Here is a 17,137-nt window from a genome sequence, read left to right on the forward strand (position 1 = left end):
AACCGAGGAACAAGAGGTTCAGGGCATTGTCTTCTAATTGCTGGAGGTTGGACAAGCGCTGATCTTGTACCCCTACCGCATGAATCCTCAGGAAGGTGGACTCTTAAGGCAGGATGAAGCTATGACTTTGTCTCAATGTCATGCAGATATCAGGGGAGCAAACATTTGATTAAACTATTAAGCAATGAATGATCTATACATCTCATGTACACTAAGGAGGAATGCAACTTTGTTCAGTAAGGTGAACCTCTGCCTTTCCCTGGCTAGATACTTCTCTTGCTCAATCAATTTTTGAAACGTATGGATGATTAAATTATTGTAATAGCATCCTAGGATATATTTTATTTTAAGGCTACAATACTCAATTTATAGTGGTGGGTTTATTTTTTATTCTGCTTACTATATTATTGGTTTCTTTTACCAGGAGACAGGGCATTCTAATTGTTAGGTTTTCTTCTATCTGTCAATATATATATATATATATATATATACATATATATATATATATACATATATATATATATATATATATATACATATATATATATATATATATATATATATATATATATATATTACTATTGTGAACAGTTTTGCAATACATTTTTCACCTTATCCCTTCCTGCCTGATAGTTGCTTAGGGTTGACCAAATTGTGAGCTGAGCCATTATTATGTTCTTCTCTCTGTCTTGACTAGCTGCACCCAGATGCAGCATGCATCAGTATACCCCTCAAAACCTTTATTCTCCCACCCGGTCACCAATCAATGAATTCCTCGCACACAGCCATCACCTTCGAGCCAAATTCATACTGCATGTGTCAGAATACACCACTATTTAAGGGCACTGTGATCAGCTTGGCATTCTATTTCACTATGCATTGCCCTTTTACCTCAATCATATAGACCCACCAGGCAAGTGACAAGAAACGCCAGTGCAGCTTTAAAAAAAAACCTGGCAGGAGTGCTCAGTGAGTTGAACTCTTGCTGCTGAAAAATCTGGTAAACTGAAGGTCACTAATTCAAATCCCTTTAGGGTAAACGCAGCCCCCTGCGGTTGATAAATGAGTACCATAAAGATGCTCATAATAATAGCTGTTCTGTACATCGCTTAGAAAAAGCAGAATTGTGGCATGGGGCACTATGGAAAAGCAAAGTTATTATTACCATATTGACCCTCCTACATGGGAAGAGTTCAATATATTGTAAAGAAGTGTTATAACTCAGTTTAATTCTGCCTACTCACAAAATCGACCTGTTTCTGCTATTTCCTCCCGAGTGCTGTGACTCGGGAAGATGACCCAAAGTGTCCTTGCAGCACTCTTATCTTATCAGCGACATATGGACGTACACAAACCGTATACACATACACATACAAAATATGTGCTTGGCAGTCATGAAATGTAATAACCATTCTATGGAACACATTTACAGGTGACATTCAATCTTAAAAAAAGGTCAGGACTGGGACCTCTCAGGTGGATCCCATCGTGAAATTTAGAAACACGTCCTTGGAGGGCATTGTACAGCCTGCACATCCATGAAGTGCAAAGTAAAGTGCCATCAGTCCCCGTCTCCCAGTGTCAAGCGTCTCTCACACTCTGTAGGCAGACAACCACAGCAAGTGTGCAAATCATTGGAGAACTGCACCATTCTTAACTTACTATGGGCAGGTCAGCATGGGTTGAATGACAAGTCCTGCTTTGAGTTCCTGTCTCATTCCCACTGGAATATGCATCACTTCCAGAAGTTTACTCGATGTAAACAACATCTCCAAACACAAAATAAATGTGCCTGTGGGTCGCTATCTTTTACACAGTGGCGTCTGCGACAGGGTCTAAGCGCTAGACTTGGAGATCATTTTCTCTAGGAGGTTCATCATCCGTTCTTGTAGCTGCAGGCTTTGGACTTGAATGATGTTCTGCTGGTCCAGGACTCGCCGCACCTCTCTGCAGGTCTCTTCCATAGCTCGGCTTAATTTCTTTTGCTCCTCCAACATGGCTTCCATTACTTTTAGTTTTTTCTTTTGATAATTTCCAGTTTGAATTTTTCTCTTCTTGACTGGTCTTTCTTCAGGCCTAAAACAAGAACATCAAAGTCAACAGGGTACTAACTGGAGACAATACTTTTTACAGGAAATGCTTGTCTGCAAAAACAAAATGTACATTTCTACTATCTGGTACAATGTTATGTTTTCAAGGATGTGAATTATGTTTCATGCACATTTCTATTATCTGGTACAATGGTATGTTTTTGTGGTAACAGCACTATTGATTAACTAATTAGTTTAATCGATGAATTATTTCTATACCTGTCTTCATATTTCAGAAATTCAGGTATCCAATTATTAAATACTAAACTAATATAAAAATAAATCAACTCTAAAGGGGCTACATTTTCAAAGGAAAATGTATACAGGAGTAAATTTACACGTCTAAATTAATTCTCATACTTTGTAGTAAATTAAATACTATTTGCCATTTAAGAGTGCAAGTTTACTACAAAGTGTAGACTTACATGTCCCCATCCCCTGAAACCAGGGGGCGGAGCCACTTTTAGGAGTGTAATGTTACTTACTACAAGTAACGTTTCACATGCAGGCCAATGTTTACACCACGAGGGTGGAGATCTCCCTATGGTAAAGTATAGAGAAGTTTTAAAAATGTATTAACATTTTTTTTAAATTTAGTGAGAATATTTTTATGTTAAATATTAATGCAAATTATTTTTATATATTTTAAATGTAGAGCAAAATCTCAAAAATGCTACAGCACTATTACCTTAATTTTGAATTAAATATTAAATGAAATTAAGTATTTTACATTAGTCATTTTTTTAAAGATGTATTCAAACCTATTGTCATCCAAAGTAAAATGTGTAAATTTAATATGTAGCAAAAATTACTAAAAGTTATGAATAGAATTAATTTAAGTTAATGTAATTGGTTTTTTAACTTAGAAAGAAATGTCAATAAACTTATTGCATGATAAAATAATATTCACTTTCTATTTTTTTAACCTTAAATTACATTTCTGTATATTTGTAAACCTCAAAATAAATAAATACGTTTCAACATTATTCCCTATGTGGTGATATTTTAAGTACCTGCCGCCATTATTTTCAATGGGAAGTTGGTGCAGCACCAATGGTTGGCCTTGAGTGGTGCAGGACGTACGCCAGGTCTGAGCTGGAGTACATTTACGACTGGTTGGGGACCTTTTTTAGGTGTCGTAACTATAGATCCCAGAAGGATACAAAATGACCAGACTGGATAGACCTATTAAAACTGGGGGTGGCATCGCGATTGTCCATAAAGACAGGATTAACATCTCTGTCTTAGACCAATGCAGTAATGCCACTATGGAAGTACTAATTTTTAGGATAGACGCTCCATTACACACTAGCTGGAAAGGGGCATTAATCTACCGCTCTCCAGGACCCATAGCTAACTTTTCTCTACAATTGGTTGAATTACGAGCTCCTCACATGAACACAGGTAAAAACTTTTTATTGCTAGGAGATTTTAATGTCCATAGTGAAAGTAATACCAATTTAGATGCTCATCTATCTTTACTGGGCCTAACTCAGCTCAATGAAGGGCCAACCCATATAGCCGGCCATACTCTAGACATTATATTCTCAAACTCTCCTAAGATCAAGTGTGAACCTCCCAAACAAATTAATTGGTCGGACCATTCAATTATCAAATTCTATATGCAGGACCTTATAGACCCTAAAAACTCTCACTCAGCCACAGCCTACTTACGTAGACAATGGCAGAAATTCTCAGTGGAGAATTTTCAAAATGCTTTTAAAAAACCCTTATTCACAGAAGCGGACAATATTGAGGAGGCACTACTCAAATACAATGTGGCAATTGTAAAGACAATTGATCAGATCTCGCCTGTGAAATTCTGTGTGAGCCACCCCAATCGCCTTCAGGCAGCTTGGTTCACAGAGGATCTGCGAATTCAAAAACAAATGTGTAGGAAGCTGGAAAGACTCTGGTGTGCCTCATACAACGAGGTGCACAGAAACCAGTATTATTATTCCATCCTGACCAGCTACCACAAAAATATAAACACTGCACGCAAATTGCATATAGCATCACAGCTAACTCAGGCTGGGAACTCCTCAAAATCGTTGTATAAAATCCACCAGTCTTTTATCAATCCAAAGGCGTGTGAAAGTGTTGAGGTCCCTTCCCAACAGCTGTGCTGTGCGATGATATTGCGATATATTTCTCGCAGAAGTTTGAGCTCATATATGGCAAAATCATGGCAGCAGGTAACGAGCAGCAAAAACCTTTGGCCTTAGATAGCATCAAACCGGACAACCTTACTTTACTTACCAACTTCCCAGCTATTTCCGTGGCTGAGGTTGAAACCTGGATCCATCAGATAAAGTCTGGATCACCCTCTGACAACATCCCTGCTAAAGTTATTCCATCTCTGACTAAACAGCTTGCACCTGTGGTTCAATCTCTCATTAATCTCTTCCTCACTGAGGGTAAAGTTCCACTTGAGTGGAAGATTGCCCAGGTCAGGCCCATCCGCAAGAACTGTTAACAGTCATCTTTCCAACTTTTTCGAACAGACTGGATGTTTAGACCATTCCCAGTCAGGTTTTAGGCCTAGATACAGCACCGAATCTGCATTACTTGCAGTTTCAGATACTATCAGAATGTCCCTAGATGAGGGCCAATCCATGATTCTGATGCTGTTAGACCTATCCGCAGCTTTCGACACTGTTTCTCACAGTGTCTTGCTCAGAAGATTGGAGGAGGTGGAGCTAAGAGAATCAGCTTTAGCTTGGATGAAGAGTTTTCTTTCGGACCGGTCCCAGAGTGTTAACCTGGCACGTATCATTCGGCCCCTATGAAGTTGACCAAGGGAGTACCTAAGGGCTCTTGTCTGAGCCCTACATTATTTAACATATATGTTGCTCCTCTGGCCAATCTCCTAAGGACATATGGGTTTATTCCCATATCGTATGCCGATGATACGCAGCTCCTCTTTCCATTTAACAAACTAACGGCTGCAGTTCCGTTGGCCTTATCAAATGGGATGAGGGCCATATCCCAATGGATGGTAAACAACTTCTTACAATGCAATGTGGGTAAGACGGAGGTAATGCTCTTTGGAGAAGCTCCGCTATTATGGATTCCAGACTGGTGGCCAACTGAATTGGGTTCTTACCCAGCTCCTAAGCTTATAGTTAAAAATCTGGGCATTCATCTGGATCAGGCCCTTAGCCTAAAGGAGCATGTTACTCACACTGCTGGCTCATGCTTTCATGCAATAGGCTTCCTTCGTCATGTCTTCCCACTGCTCCCTGATTCTACCCATAGAACTCTAGTCCAGGCTCTGGTATTGGGCCGCTTGGACTACTGCAACTGTCTGCTGATCTTGGCCAATGAAAGCTCACTCAGCAGACTACAGGTAGTTCAAAACACAGCAGCACGGCTGGTACTGAATGCTCCCTCCAGGACTCCTTCCCAGCCTCTCCTTGTAAAGCTCCATTGGCTCCCCATTCGCTAGCGGATCAAGTTAAAAACCTGTTGCATTATACACAAAGCACTTCAGAACCTGTGCCCTTCCTATCTGGTGTAAGAGGTGTGGGGCCGCGGCTAGGGCGACTGACTCCGGAATCTGGGGATCACGGTTCGATCCCCGGCGGCAGATTATCCCAGCACCATGTGACTCTAGGAAATAGCTTGCTTAATCTTCCCGATGGCCCCCAGCGCCTAGAGACCCTTGCGGGTGACTGTGCGCTTTACAAAATGTGGATTTTAACTCTCGTAGACATTTCTGCCCTATGTTCCCTCAAGATCTCTCCGCTCCAGTGGCAAACATCTCCTGGAAGTGCCTTGTATAAGAAGGGCTAGACTAGGAGGGAAAGCTCTCTCCTATCTTGGCCCTCGTCTCTGTCTGGAATGAGCTCTCTCTCTCTCTCAGACAGTGTTCTGAACATTTGAGAATCAGAAAATTGCTCAAGACCTTCTTGTTCGGTATTTGTTAAACTGTTAAGAACCACTGCCTCGTCTCCCAGTCCGTTTTAGCAGAGAGATACCCCTTCGGGGGTCGATTCTAGTGCAATATAAAAAAAAAAATGGGCTAACTCTTCTGTGGGTGGGTGTTTTCCCCTCCCTAAGCCCTTCCATAATCCTCCCTTAACAACTCCTTACCTCATTCTAAGGCTATTCCATTTTATAGTAAGCATTTCCCATTTGCCATTTGCCAGGAACTCCTTCCTGTCTGTCCCCCCAAGAATATTCATCATTCAACCAATCAATAAACTTTATTTCGGTCAGCAGACCATAAAAGTGCAATTGCATATATACAGATTAATAAAGTTTACAATATACAAAATCTTTCGGTTTCATTTCAAAAGTAATATCTAATCGATACATATGACTTATTACTAAAATACAACCATCTAAAACTATACCGTATAAAATGTATCATTTGATTAATGTAGTAAAACATCAATCCACACAGTGGACCTGACTTTCTGGTATATAAAACCACTCAGTGTCCAGTCTTCATGAATACACAAAAAGGTGTCTCCACTGGCAATGCCTAAAAAGGTTCATACTTGATGGAACAACAGAATTGATTTTTGGGCTTTCCTTCTGATTCCCCACATATGGCCCAGGAACTTTGCAGAAGCATATAGGGATCTTGCGTCTGATCTTAAAATACGTAAAGCTACACCATGATCTCTAGTTCCCAGCCGTTTGCAAATGGTAATGAGCCATTTTCTCTAGGGCCTGAGTATGCTTGGCAACCAAAAACCAAAAAAAACGTGGCCTAGGGATTTAGTTGGTGCGGGACAGCAAGAACAGTCCTTGATCCGAGCTGCATTGCATGGCCATGAATGCGTTAACAAATTCAGGGGGAGTGAACACCGTCTAAATTGGATGTAAAGCTGTATATATGTATGTATTTACATTTATAAAGCGCTCTGTAACCCTCCGGCATCCTGGCGCTGAGACACAGTAGACTAAGAATAGAAGTGCAACTGCAGGAACTAACTGGCCGGCTGTTAAACTCTGGGAAAAAGCCAGGTCTTGACTTTCTTACGAAACAGCAGCAGATCCTGCGTTTGCCTCAGCTCCGGGGGAAGGCTATTCCATAAGTGAGCAGCAGCTACGCCAAAAGCTCGTCCCCCCATTGTAGATCTTTTAATCCTTGGAACAATTGCCAGATTAGCTGCTGAAGAACACAAACTACGTGCTGGTACATACCCTCCAAACCTAGCCTGAAGCGGTTTGGGTCCAAGTGCGTGAAGCGCTCTAAAGGCAATACACAAGGACTTGAACAATATCCTTTGTCTCACTGGTAGCCAGTGCAGGTCAGCCAAGGCTTTAGATGTAGAAGACCTGCGCATTCTCCTAAGGACCAGTTTTGCTGCTGCCGCCTGGATACTCTGGATGATCAGATAACACGGAGACTCCAGTAGCAAAGCATTACAGTAATCCAGGCGGCTGAGAACAACACTCCTAACCACTAAACCTCTGACCTGAGGCGGCAGTAGTGGTAGTACCTTACGTAGTCCTCTGATGAGCATGTAACAATGTCTAACTACTTTGTTTACATGTGATTCCAAGTTAAGCTTCTCATTGAAGCTAACACCCAGGTTGCGAATCATGCTCACGGGAACCGAAGGTGTATCTGTAGGAATGGGCCAGAAGTCAGAGGGCAAAACTGATGGCACTCTACCCACCCCACAGTGCAAGATCTCCGTCTTGTCACTGTTGAATTGCAGAACGTTGTTTCTCAACCAAGACGCCATTTCACGCATACACTTATGGAATGTTTCTTGGGAGTCTGCAGGGTCGCCATCCAAGGACACAATCAGTTGAGTGTTGTCAGCATAATTAACTACACTTATATTATTGGCTTTAATAACATCCAGTAATGGCCGCATGTAAACATTTAATAAAATGGGGCTGATTGAGGACCCCTGAGAGACCCCATGTTTACTGACACAAAAATCTGATCGAAAGGGGGGCAAAGCGACGGCCTGCCGTCTGCCTATCAGATAAGACTGAAACCACCGCAGAGCCACGCCTGTCACCCCCACCTCTTCCAGTCTTGCCAGTATGACAGCGTGGTTCACAGTATCGAATGCGGCGGACAGGTCCAACAGAATCAAAGTCGCCGATTGCCCCCTGTCCGCACGCATTCGAAGATTGTCCAACACACGTGACCAACGCTGTCTCAGTCCCATGCCCTGGCCGAAAACCAAATTGATCTTCCGCCAGCTTGTTATTACCTTCCAAAAAGCCAGAGAGAGCTCGGCTAACCATGCGCTCCACAATCTTTACCGGGAACGGTAGAAGGGAGATAGGTCTGTAATTCCCATGGCAGCCAGGGTCCAATGAGGTTTTTTAAGCAGGGGGGTTACTATTGCCTACTATTGTGGGACCACCCCACTACTAAGTGATTGGTTACAGAGCTGGTGAAGCAGTGGGAAAATCTCGAGGCCCAGCTCTTTCCACATTTTTTGGGGGATGGGATCCAGCGGAGAGCCAGAAGAGATACCCAATGCCACCCTGACAAACTCATCCTCCGTAGGCAGATCCCAGTGGTCAAGGGCAGCCCTTGGCCTCCCTGGCTCTGGCCCCCCATTCCCAGTACCCATTTGATTGGCTATTCCCATTTCCCCCCTTTCCCAAGTGCCTAGTGGAGTGTCTGGTCTCAACCCCTCAATGATCCTGTTAGTTTTATCCTGAAAAAAAGTTACCAGGCCATTACAGACCTCTTGTGACGGAGTGATCTTGCCAGGCCATTACAGACCTCTTGTGACGGAGTGATCTTATTGCTCGTACAATCAGGATTTGCCATATCTCTCAGTATAGTAAAAACACATTTGGCACTGTTTGGAGATGTTAAAATAAGATCTGCAAAGTATGCTGCCTTAGTAGTTACTATCTCTTTTTTATACTTTGTTAGGCATTCCTTCCAGGTTACCTTGTCACCGTCAGCATAGTACAATATCCACTGTCTTTCGGCCCGTTTACAGTGTAGCTTATAGGCTCTCAATTCCTCCGTGTACCACGGGGCAGAGGGTTTCCCCCGTTTCCTAATCTTCTTCAGGGGAGCAAGCTGATCGATTATCCTAGTTAGTTGCCCACAGAGAGTTGTATAATTCTCATCCACCACCTTCCCCGGGTCGAACAGAGACTCCACATGGAAGAGCGGGGACATTTTAGCTTTCCTCGCTAGGGCCTTCCAATCCCTACCCAGAACACACCTTTCCTCCATAGGGGTGGGCCTGGTCCTTCTACCAGAATTCACTCGAAATTGGACCAGGTAAGGATCAGACCAGCTAACTGGTAGGATATTACCCATTATGACCAAATCATCCTCAGAGAATACCAGATCCAAGACATGTCCCGCTTTGTGGGTAGCTTCTTTGACCCGTTATACCAAGTTCAAGTTAGCACAGGACTGGATAAAATTGTTTTACATTATGTCCATCTTCCCATTAGGCCAAAGATTAAAATCACCCAGTAGCAGCAGTCCACGATGGGAAAACGTCAGATTGCTAATCACCTCCACTAGCTGTTGCTGCTGTTGAGCATTCACTGCCCCCGGGGGTCTATAACAGACCATGCCCGTCAGGATATACCCATTCCCATCCTTCAGCAAGAAACCAAGAATTTCAACATGTGCAAATTCATCAATATCCAGAGGTTCGAAGTCCCAGCAATCGTTAAATATGATCCCGGTCCCCCCCCCCTCTGCCACTGGGTCTTGCTTTATGAAATGCTTTATACCCTGCAGGGCATGCTAACCTCAACTCGAGATCCAGACCTGCATTCGTCCATGTCTCGGTCATGAACGGGACATCCAACTTATGCATTTCGATCAGGAGTTGAATTTCTGTGGGGTGTTTAGGGAGAGACCTCACATTGACAAGGCCACAATTCAGATTACCCATTTGTAGCGAATCCAAATCGCTCCCCTCTAAGCGATCCAAAGCCGATACTCTGTGTACGTTGCCCCACTCACCTATATCATACAACTGCTTTCTAGTGTAGCGATAGCTAGGGGTTGCTGTGGTAATTTCATATATACCAGCATGGTGGCTTGCGCTGGGCGCTACCGGTGCGCTGACGGGCGCAGACAGGCTTGACTTTGGCGTGCAGCCGGCACGCCCGCTGCGCGTGTCTGCTGCACGGTCGCTCCAGTGTGACGCTATATAGGCGCCGCTGGACTATGACTGGGGCGCAAACCCCCCTCAGCACGACGGAAGCACTTTCCAGGTGATCGCCGCCAAACCTTAAAACGGTTTATTAAAAGGATTCAGGCAATTTTAAATTTACAAATTAAAATTACATAGAATATTATTAAACATACAGCTGCCCGTTATACATGTGCAAAAAAAACAGCCGTAAAGTGCACCACAAATTTAAATGAAAAAGTTCAGCGATGTCTTGATGTCATCATTAATTCAAAGAGTCTGGCACTACTGAACGTCTATCCATAAGAAATGGATTTTCAGACAATGTGTCTACTCAGATATGGGGATTATGCAATGCTTAGTGACAAAACTGCATATATGCTCTAAAAGATTCGCTAAGATATAAGTAAAAGTGTTACAAATGTTTAGAAGGCCTGAGGAGAGCCATTTTCTCTTAATGGCTTAAGGTTTGTGGTGGTCTCCCAATATTGTTACTTGGGACTTAGCTTTTCAAAAATATTGAGGTGCTCTGCTTATTGTGAAGCTATAAATGCTAAACTGAGAGTGGCCATGGGAGATCTTATTTTGATAACAGCATGGAGACATTCTGTAATTCGATCACAAATGACCTAAATACAAAACATAGTTTACAGGGCACTCTCTGGATTCAGATTTGGCACATCAGGGCAAGCGAAGAATTGATATGTTAGCAAGTTACTTCTGAATCATGTGCTAGTGGCTCTTTGTTCCACCTCAACAGAAGAGTTGATTCAGCTTTAAGAGGAATTTTGCCAATATGTTCAAATTCTGTGATAAAATCTAAATTGGTCATCAATTACAAGTTAGTGTCTTGGGGACCTTTCTCACAATAAGCCAACATTCTTATGCAAGTTGTCATTAAATCTATCAGGAAAACACCAACATATGTCTCTGAAAATGTATGTGTACTCTTAATGGACGCTTGAGGCCTCCCCACTGTGGGTTTGACAGGTCATCACCCGACTCACTCTCTTGTGTTCCTGCTCAATTCACAGTGTATCTGCAGCTCTCAAGTTCTTGCTTCAGGTGAACTGAATGGCTTATACATATCTGGGGGCAAGCAATGCCTTTTCTCCAGTCCTTAGACGCTACATCGAAACATCCATAGTCCGAATGAAGCCATCAGATACCAAGCATTTGCTTTGGTAATTTTAACATGTCACAACACAGCCTATCCTCAAGGGCCAATGACCTTCATTGCCTCTTCACTTTGAATCCAATGGGGAAGTTCTATATAATCTTCAGATTCTGCCTTCTTATTCCCAGTATTGACCACAACAATCCATTCTATTTATGGCAAGGCCAACAACAACCAGTGCCCTTCTGCCTGTCTTGTTTCCGTACTGAATTTACAGTTGGGCTCATTCGTGTTTCTTGCCCTGAACTGCTCCCTCAGGGCAGCAGTGGGCGTCGTGGACAATTGAAGGTCAAAACTACTATTCTAACTCCAGTCCTAGAATATTTGGGGAATGAGTAACTTTACCCCAATTATTCCAGGAGGCTTATTTAGTATTGTAACTCCAGTCCTGGAATATATATTTTGGGGATTTTTAGAAATGGTGGAAAGTGCTTGTAGGAAGTTGGCTCAGTATATACTATACCAAACTAAGGTATAGTGTGCACAGAGGCCAGTGGATCCCCAGAGGCTTTATCGAGGCTCAAGTAGATAATACTAATGCTCTCTTTTGTGGTAGTGTGGGCGAGCAGTTAGGCTATCAGAGGGCACACTCAATGACTAAATCTGAGACCAATGGTTTGTAAAAATATTACTTTTTGCACATTTATTTCTTAGAACCAAAGATACTTTGTTGCAGTAATATACATTTTGCAATATCACTGCTTTTCCATGTAAAAAGTGGACACTGCATTTTTCAATCAGTACAGTGTTATGCTTTGGGAGGGAAACACAATCAACAATATGCGGGTAAGTTAACCATTCATGATATTGAGCTTTCGGATGAAGAATCAGTACCAGGCAAGGTTCAAGTAAGTGACCTCAATATACCACCAGCAGCACTAGGGCGGCCGGATGCAGAGGTCAAACTCAGGGTCTGGTGCCAATATTGTCCAACGGAGAACTGGGGCAATTAAAGTGGTACTACTTGCAGGTCAGTAGCGCGGTTTTAAAACCCAATCTCCGGGGGATAGGGTAAGCACAGGTGGGGCCACAAGGCAGCACCAGACGTACACCTCCAGTCGCACAGAGGCGGAGGGTGCAGAGTGGCAACACAGCATTGGGAGCCCAAGGCAAACCAATGGAGAATGTCCAACCTGGAAAAAGGCTGCAGGCTCAGTCCAAGAAGCTGGACGAAAGAAACCTACAGCTGCACAGCTAAGTTTGGATGTGCTGGAGCGTCAGGACACCATCAGTCGATCTCCCCAAGACCCAGGGGTTTTGGGTGTAGGGGTGTCCTTTGGCTTCGGAAGTCAGGTTACCAGTGCAGGTCGCAGTGGGGGGGGGGGGGGTTGTTGTGCAGAGGCTGCAGGCGTCGACATGGAGTCCGGCAGGGATCAACCTATGAAGGACTCTTGATCAGGATTGCTGGGTAACCTTTTCTGGACTGGCTGGCTTTTGGACACAGGCAGAGCACTAGATCTTTAAAGTTGGTTTTCTTCTGGACAGGTCTACTGTCCACAAGAGATCAGGAATCTTTTTAGAAGCCAGGCAGGGTTCTGGAAGCTGCTGGGCTGTGGGACAAGTCGTTCTTCTGTAGCAGGGTCTTTGAGGGCTGCAGACAGGCCAGTAGGGTTGGGGACAAGTCAGTTGGTATCTTCAGTCTTCATGTTACATGGCTCTTCTTTGTCCTCTTCTTCATAAGTCGTCGGTAATCTGAGGATTGAGGTTCAAGGGCGCCCCTAAATACTCAATTTAGGGGCATTACAGGGGCTAGAAGGCAGTAGCCAATGGGATACTTAACTTTAGGGTGACTACACCCATTGTATGTCCACTTCGTCAGAGTCAGGCAAAAACTGAGGGGGGACCACGCCAAAAGGAGTACTTTCCTACTTGGCGGTCCTGAGGGTGCATCTCCGGACAAAAAACACCACCCAGAAGCTCTTATGCCACTGTAGTCATAACTAAGACAGCACTTCAACCCATAATTGTCCACAGCTGCCACTCAGATCCTGTTGACCTTCCTTCTCCATGCAATTCTACATCTGGGGGCAATGTACTGAGCATGCTCCCTTTCCCTCTTAGTCACCTAATATACACTGATGTGGGGTGTTTTTTTCTTTTTAAACCTTATCTTACACTATCATGATTTTTTTTATGGCTGGTATGGTATTCTATGGGACTGAAAGGTGAATTAATTTGTGAACTTAACATCTTTGCATAGCTCAGCTACTACAGCACTGGAAGTCATTATCTGCAGCGGTGCTTTCTGAACGTGCAGCAAAAATAGCAGGTCTGAAATACAACACATGAGCATGACAAGATAAAGGGGTTGTTCCTTTGACCCTCAATAAAATTATGATATAAAGATGGGACCAATTTGCGCATTTTACAACAAGCAGCAGGTTTTAAAGGCAGTTCTAAAGGTGCATTTATTAATTATTCCAACATCTTCATAGTGTACTAAGCAAGCCTTAAGTATACACATGGGTGCATTTTTTTCCGCCTAATTTCTATAAATATAGTTGAAATCTCTAGTTTTTAAAGGAAGTTAAAATCATCTGGGTATGGCATTTGAAATGGCTTAAAAAAATTACAAACTTTATTGAGGGTCATTCTTTATTCTCTTACCCGTCAAAGGAAATTGACAGTCATATATTATGACTAATGATCTAATTGGAATAGGTGAGGTGGTAAAATGAAAGGTTATAGAGATGTCATAATCTCAAACCATACCTGCAGAGCATTCCCTGAAATTAGATAAATATCACATTCTCAATACTAGAGATACCACTCAGATTACTGACATGATAAAGGTTCAGAGAGTAGACTAGGTCACAAAAATCTTAAAGGGTACTCAGACATACGTTATGGAGATAATATCCTAAAAAGGTGTATCAATATAGATTATACAATGCTGTAACACGTTTTTAAAGTGTTCCCTGTTCTCAATTTCTTTGAGGCACATTTACAAAATAATAAAGGTATAAATTGACTGTCAGATTCAATAAATCAATGTGTTTATTGCAATCAGCATTTGACTTACAATATAAAATATTGCTGCAAAATTAAATCTGCATTTAGTTGATAGCAGGATAAATGATGTAAAAGACTTTATTAAAAAAACTTCCCAACACAATGCACTCACATTTATGATAGGATACCACGCCCCTAGACAACTTCAGTTTCAAATAAAAATTCGTAAATACAAAAGCTCGAATCATAAAAGCCTAGTTGCCTCCTCTTGCATCACGACTAACAATTCCAGGAAACATAAGACAGAACTCACAACTCTGTTTAAAATAGTAGCACAAATATTACTTTCTTATTGGATAGCATATCAGCCTAATCTAACAAAAACACCCTGATAATTGATTTCTGGTCATACTGCCCATAGATTAGAGGACACAAAGCAAAATAGTGTTTGCTCATCTGCCCTTAGACACAGTGTCAAAGCCTCTGACACAGACCAAGTACCATATAGCTTGAATAACAGAAGTAATCATCACTTAATTGTCTGGGTGAGCTGGGGCAAAATAGCAAAAAGTGCTGAACAGTATCTTTCTCACCAAATAGGAAGTCACAGTTATCGTTCCCTTTTCTGCCTCTTCCACGCCTAACTAAATATTCACTTGTTGGGATGATCCCCAAAATATGACATATATATAAGGGGGATTCTCTTCTTCTCAATCCCAAATTCAATTTTACTTACAAGATACCTTGCTTGTAGGCAACCATCTCATACTTTATATAAAACATTCCTCTAGTTAAAGGAACCAATTCAGCTTGTTTTCATTTCAGTCGAGTCCGGTATGACTTGAGTGGTGCCCTCCCACTGGAGGGAAGTTAGGAGATTTTAATACAGCTCAGCCAGTTTTTACCACCGCTCCCTATGTACGTAGCCATTTCTGAAACTGATTTCTGATATATATTGCTGCATAGGAGATCCTATGTAAACGTGCCCAATACAGTACAGGTTTCAGTGCAGCATGGTCTACTATAGGGGAAATGCCTAGCGCTAAGTGTAGAGACACTAATGGGGTCCCACGGCCTAGCAACAACAGAAACCTTAGAAAGTTGTTCCCTACCACCTAGAGTTTCTTTAAATTAACATACACCCAAAGCTCTGCACCGTATAGAGCACCAACCACCACTTTCCATTGGTAGATTTGCAGGTTTATATTCATAGATTGGCCACACACATTTTGTTTGAAGTCATGAACATACTTTGAAGATTATAAATTACCGGTGGATGCCTTATCTGCCTGGGCTTTCCACCTCAGCTGATGTTTAAAAAGTATGCCCAGATCATCAAAATAAGACATAGACTACTTGGTTAGTCCTTTGGCTACCCCGTCTCAAAACTCTGGAATACTCTCCCCATTCACTTAAGGAGAGACCAAAATTTACTCAGCATCAGGAAACTGTTGAAAACTCAGCTTTTACCCAAGCAGAGTAAATACTTCACGGCCTCTCACTTGTTTGCTGCTAGCACTGGGAAGTCCGTACATAGGTAGTTGTGCTCTCTACAAATATTCTATAATATTAATAATAACTCTAGAGGTCACTATGGTCCCTAGGCTTCCTTCTGAGAAGTGGTGATGGTTTAACCACCATGAACTTGGTTTTACTAGTGTTTAAAGTTAGAAATTTTCAGAGCAGTACCCTGTAAGCACTCCAGTGAACTGTGCAAAGATGTTTTGGTAGTAGCTAATAACAGAGATTTCTGCATTAGGAACATTCAGAACTTCATGTCCTGGTATAGTTGGTACATTACGGTCATCTTTTAGCATATGCTCAGCCACTTCATTTCGAAATAAGTTGAAAAGAAGTGGGGCCAGCACAGAGCCTTGCCTGACCTCTTAGTCGACCGAGAAGGAACTTCTACACTGGACTAGTGATCCATAACAGACCCTGGCCATATTACTAGTGCGTAGTTCGATTATTGTTTTCGAAAAGAAGCTCTCAAGGACCAACTCATGTAGTGATAGCAATAACTTCTCCCGATTGACAAGGTCAATAGCCCTCTTGAGGTCTACACAGGGTTACAGACATCATAAAGATTTTGATAGTAACTTAGTTCACAACAATTGTCCATGGAACTCAGACATCTTTTGATGTTATTGCTCCCACCACAACTAAACTCGGTGATAAGGCACACCAATATCTAAATTGGTTCACTAAAGCCTTGTGGGTGCTCAAGTGCTGGTTATATATAATTGAATGCCATTGGTGCCAAATTTACAACCTTTTGACAAAACTGAAATGGCAAAAAGATAACTACATCTATAAAAATTCTATTGGGAAAGCGAAGCAGGCTCTTTGTTCTGACAAAATCTTGAGCTCCCCAAATCTCACTGCTGCTGTTTTCTCAGTTATGAGAGAAGTATGTGGTCCTTCTAAGCTGAAAGGTACCAATATATCAACAGTTAGATATAATAGTATTGTCAATTTCTTCCATAACAAGATTGTTTCCACCCAGATTTCCCTGAAAGAACATCGGGCTAAGTTGGCTCCCATTGTCGAGTCTTCTTGTAGTCCTAACTAGACGTTTGGATACATTTGAATCCTGTGAGTCCAAAGAAGTTTAGCAATCTTCTAGCAACTAGCAATTCAGGATCACGGATTGATCCTTTATCCTTCCAAAAAGTTTCATTCTTTTAGACCCAGGTTGGGCTAGATTGATTGTTAATGTTTCTTTTTTGTGAAGCTATGACCCTATTTCTCTAAAACTGGCTACGGTGACTTCTTTGTTGAAGAAGCCTTCACTCCACCCAGATAATCTGTCTAAT

General features: G+C 42.2%; 1 protein-coding gene across 1 annotated transcript in view; it reads right to left on the bottom strand.

Annotated features, from left to right (window-relative positions):
• Window positions 1–617: 617 nt before the first annotated feature.
• MSANTD1 (Myb/SANT DNA binding domain containing 1) overlaps window positions 618–17,137 on the bottom strand; it is a 92,344-nt gene continuing 75,824 nt past the window's right edge. Inside the window, exon 3 of the mRNA XM_078679004.1 lies at window positions 618–2,076. Within this exon, the coding sequence (XP_078535130.1) occupies window positions 1,836–2,076 (241 nt within the window). The 3' untranslated portion in view covers window positions 618–1,835. The remainder of the gene's footprint in view (window positions 2,077–17,137) is intronic.

Source organism: Lissotriton helveticus, chromosome 2_2 (genome assembly GCF_964261635.1).
Source record: "Lissotriton helveticus chromosome 2_2, aLisHel1.1, whole genome shotgun sequence".
Taxonomy (NCBI): domain Eukaryota; kingdom Metazoa; phylum Chordata; class Amphibia; order Caudata; family Salamandridae; genus Lissotriton; species Lissotriton helveticus.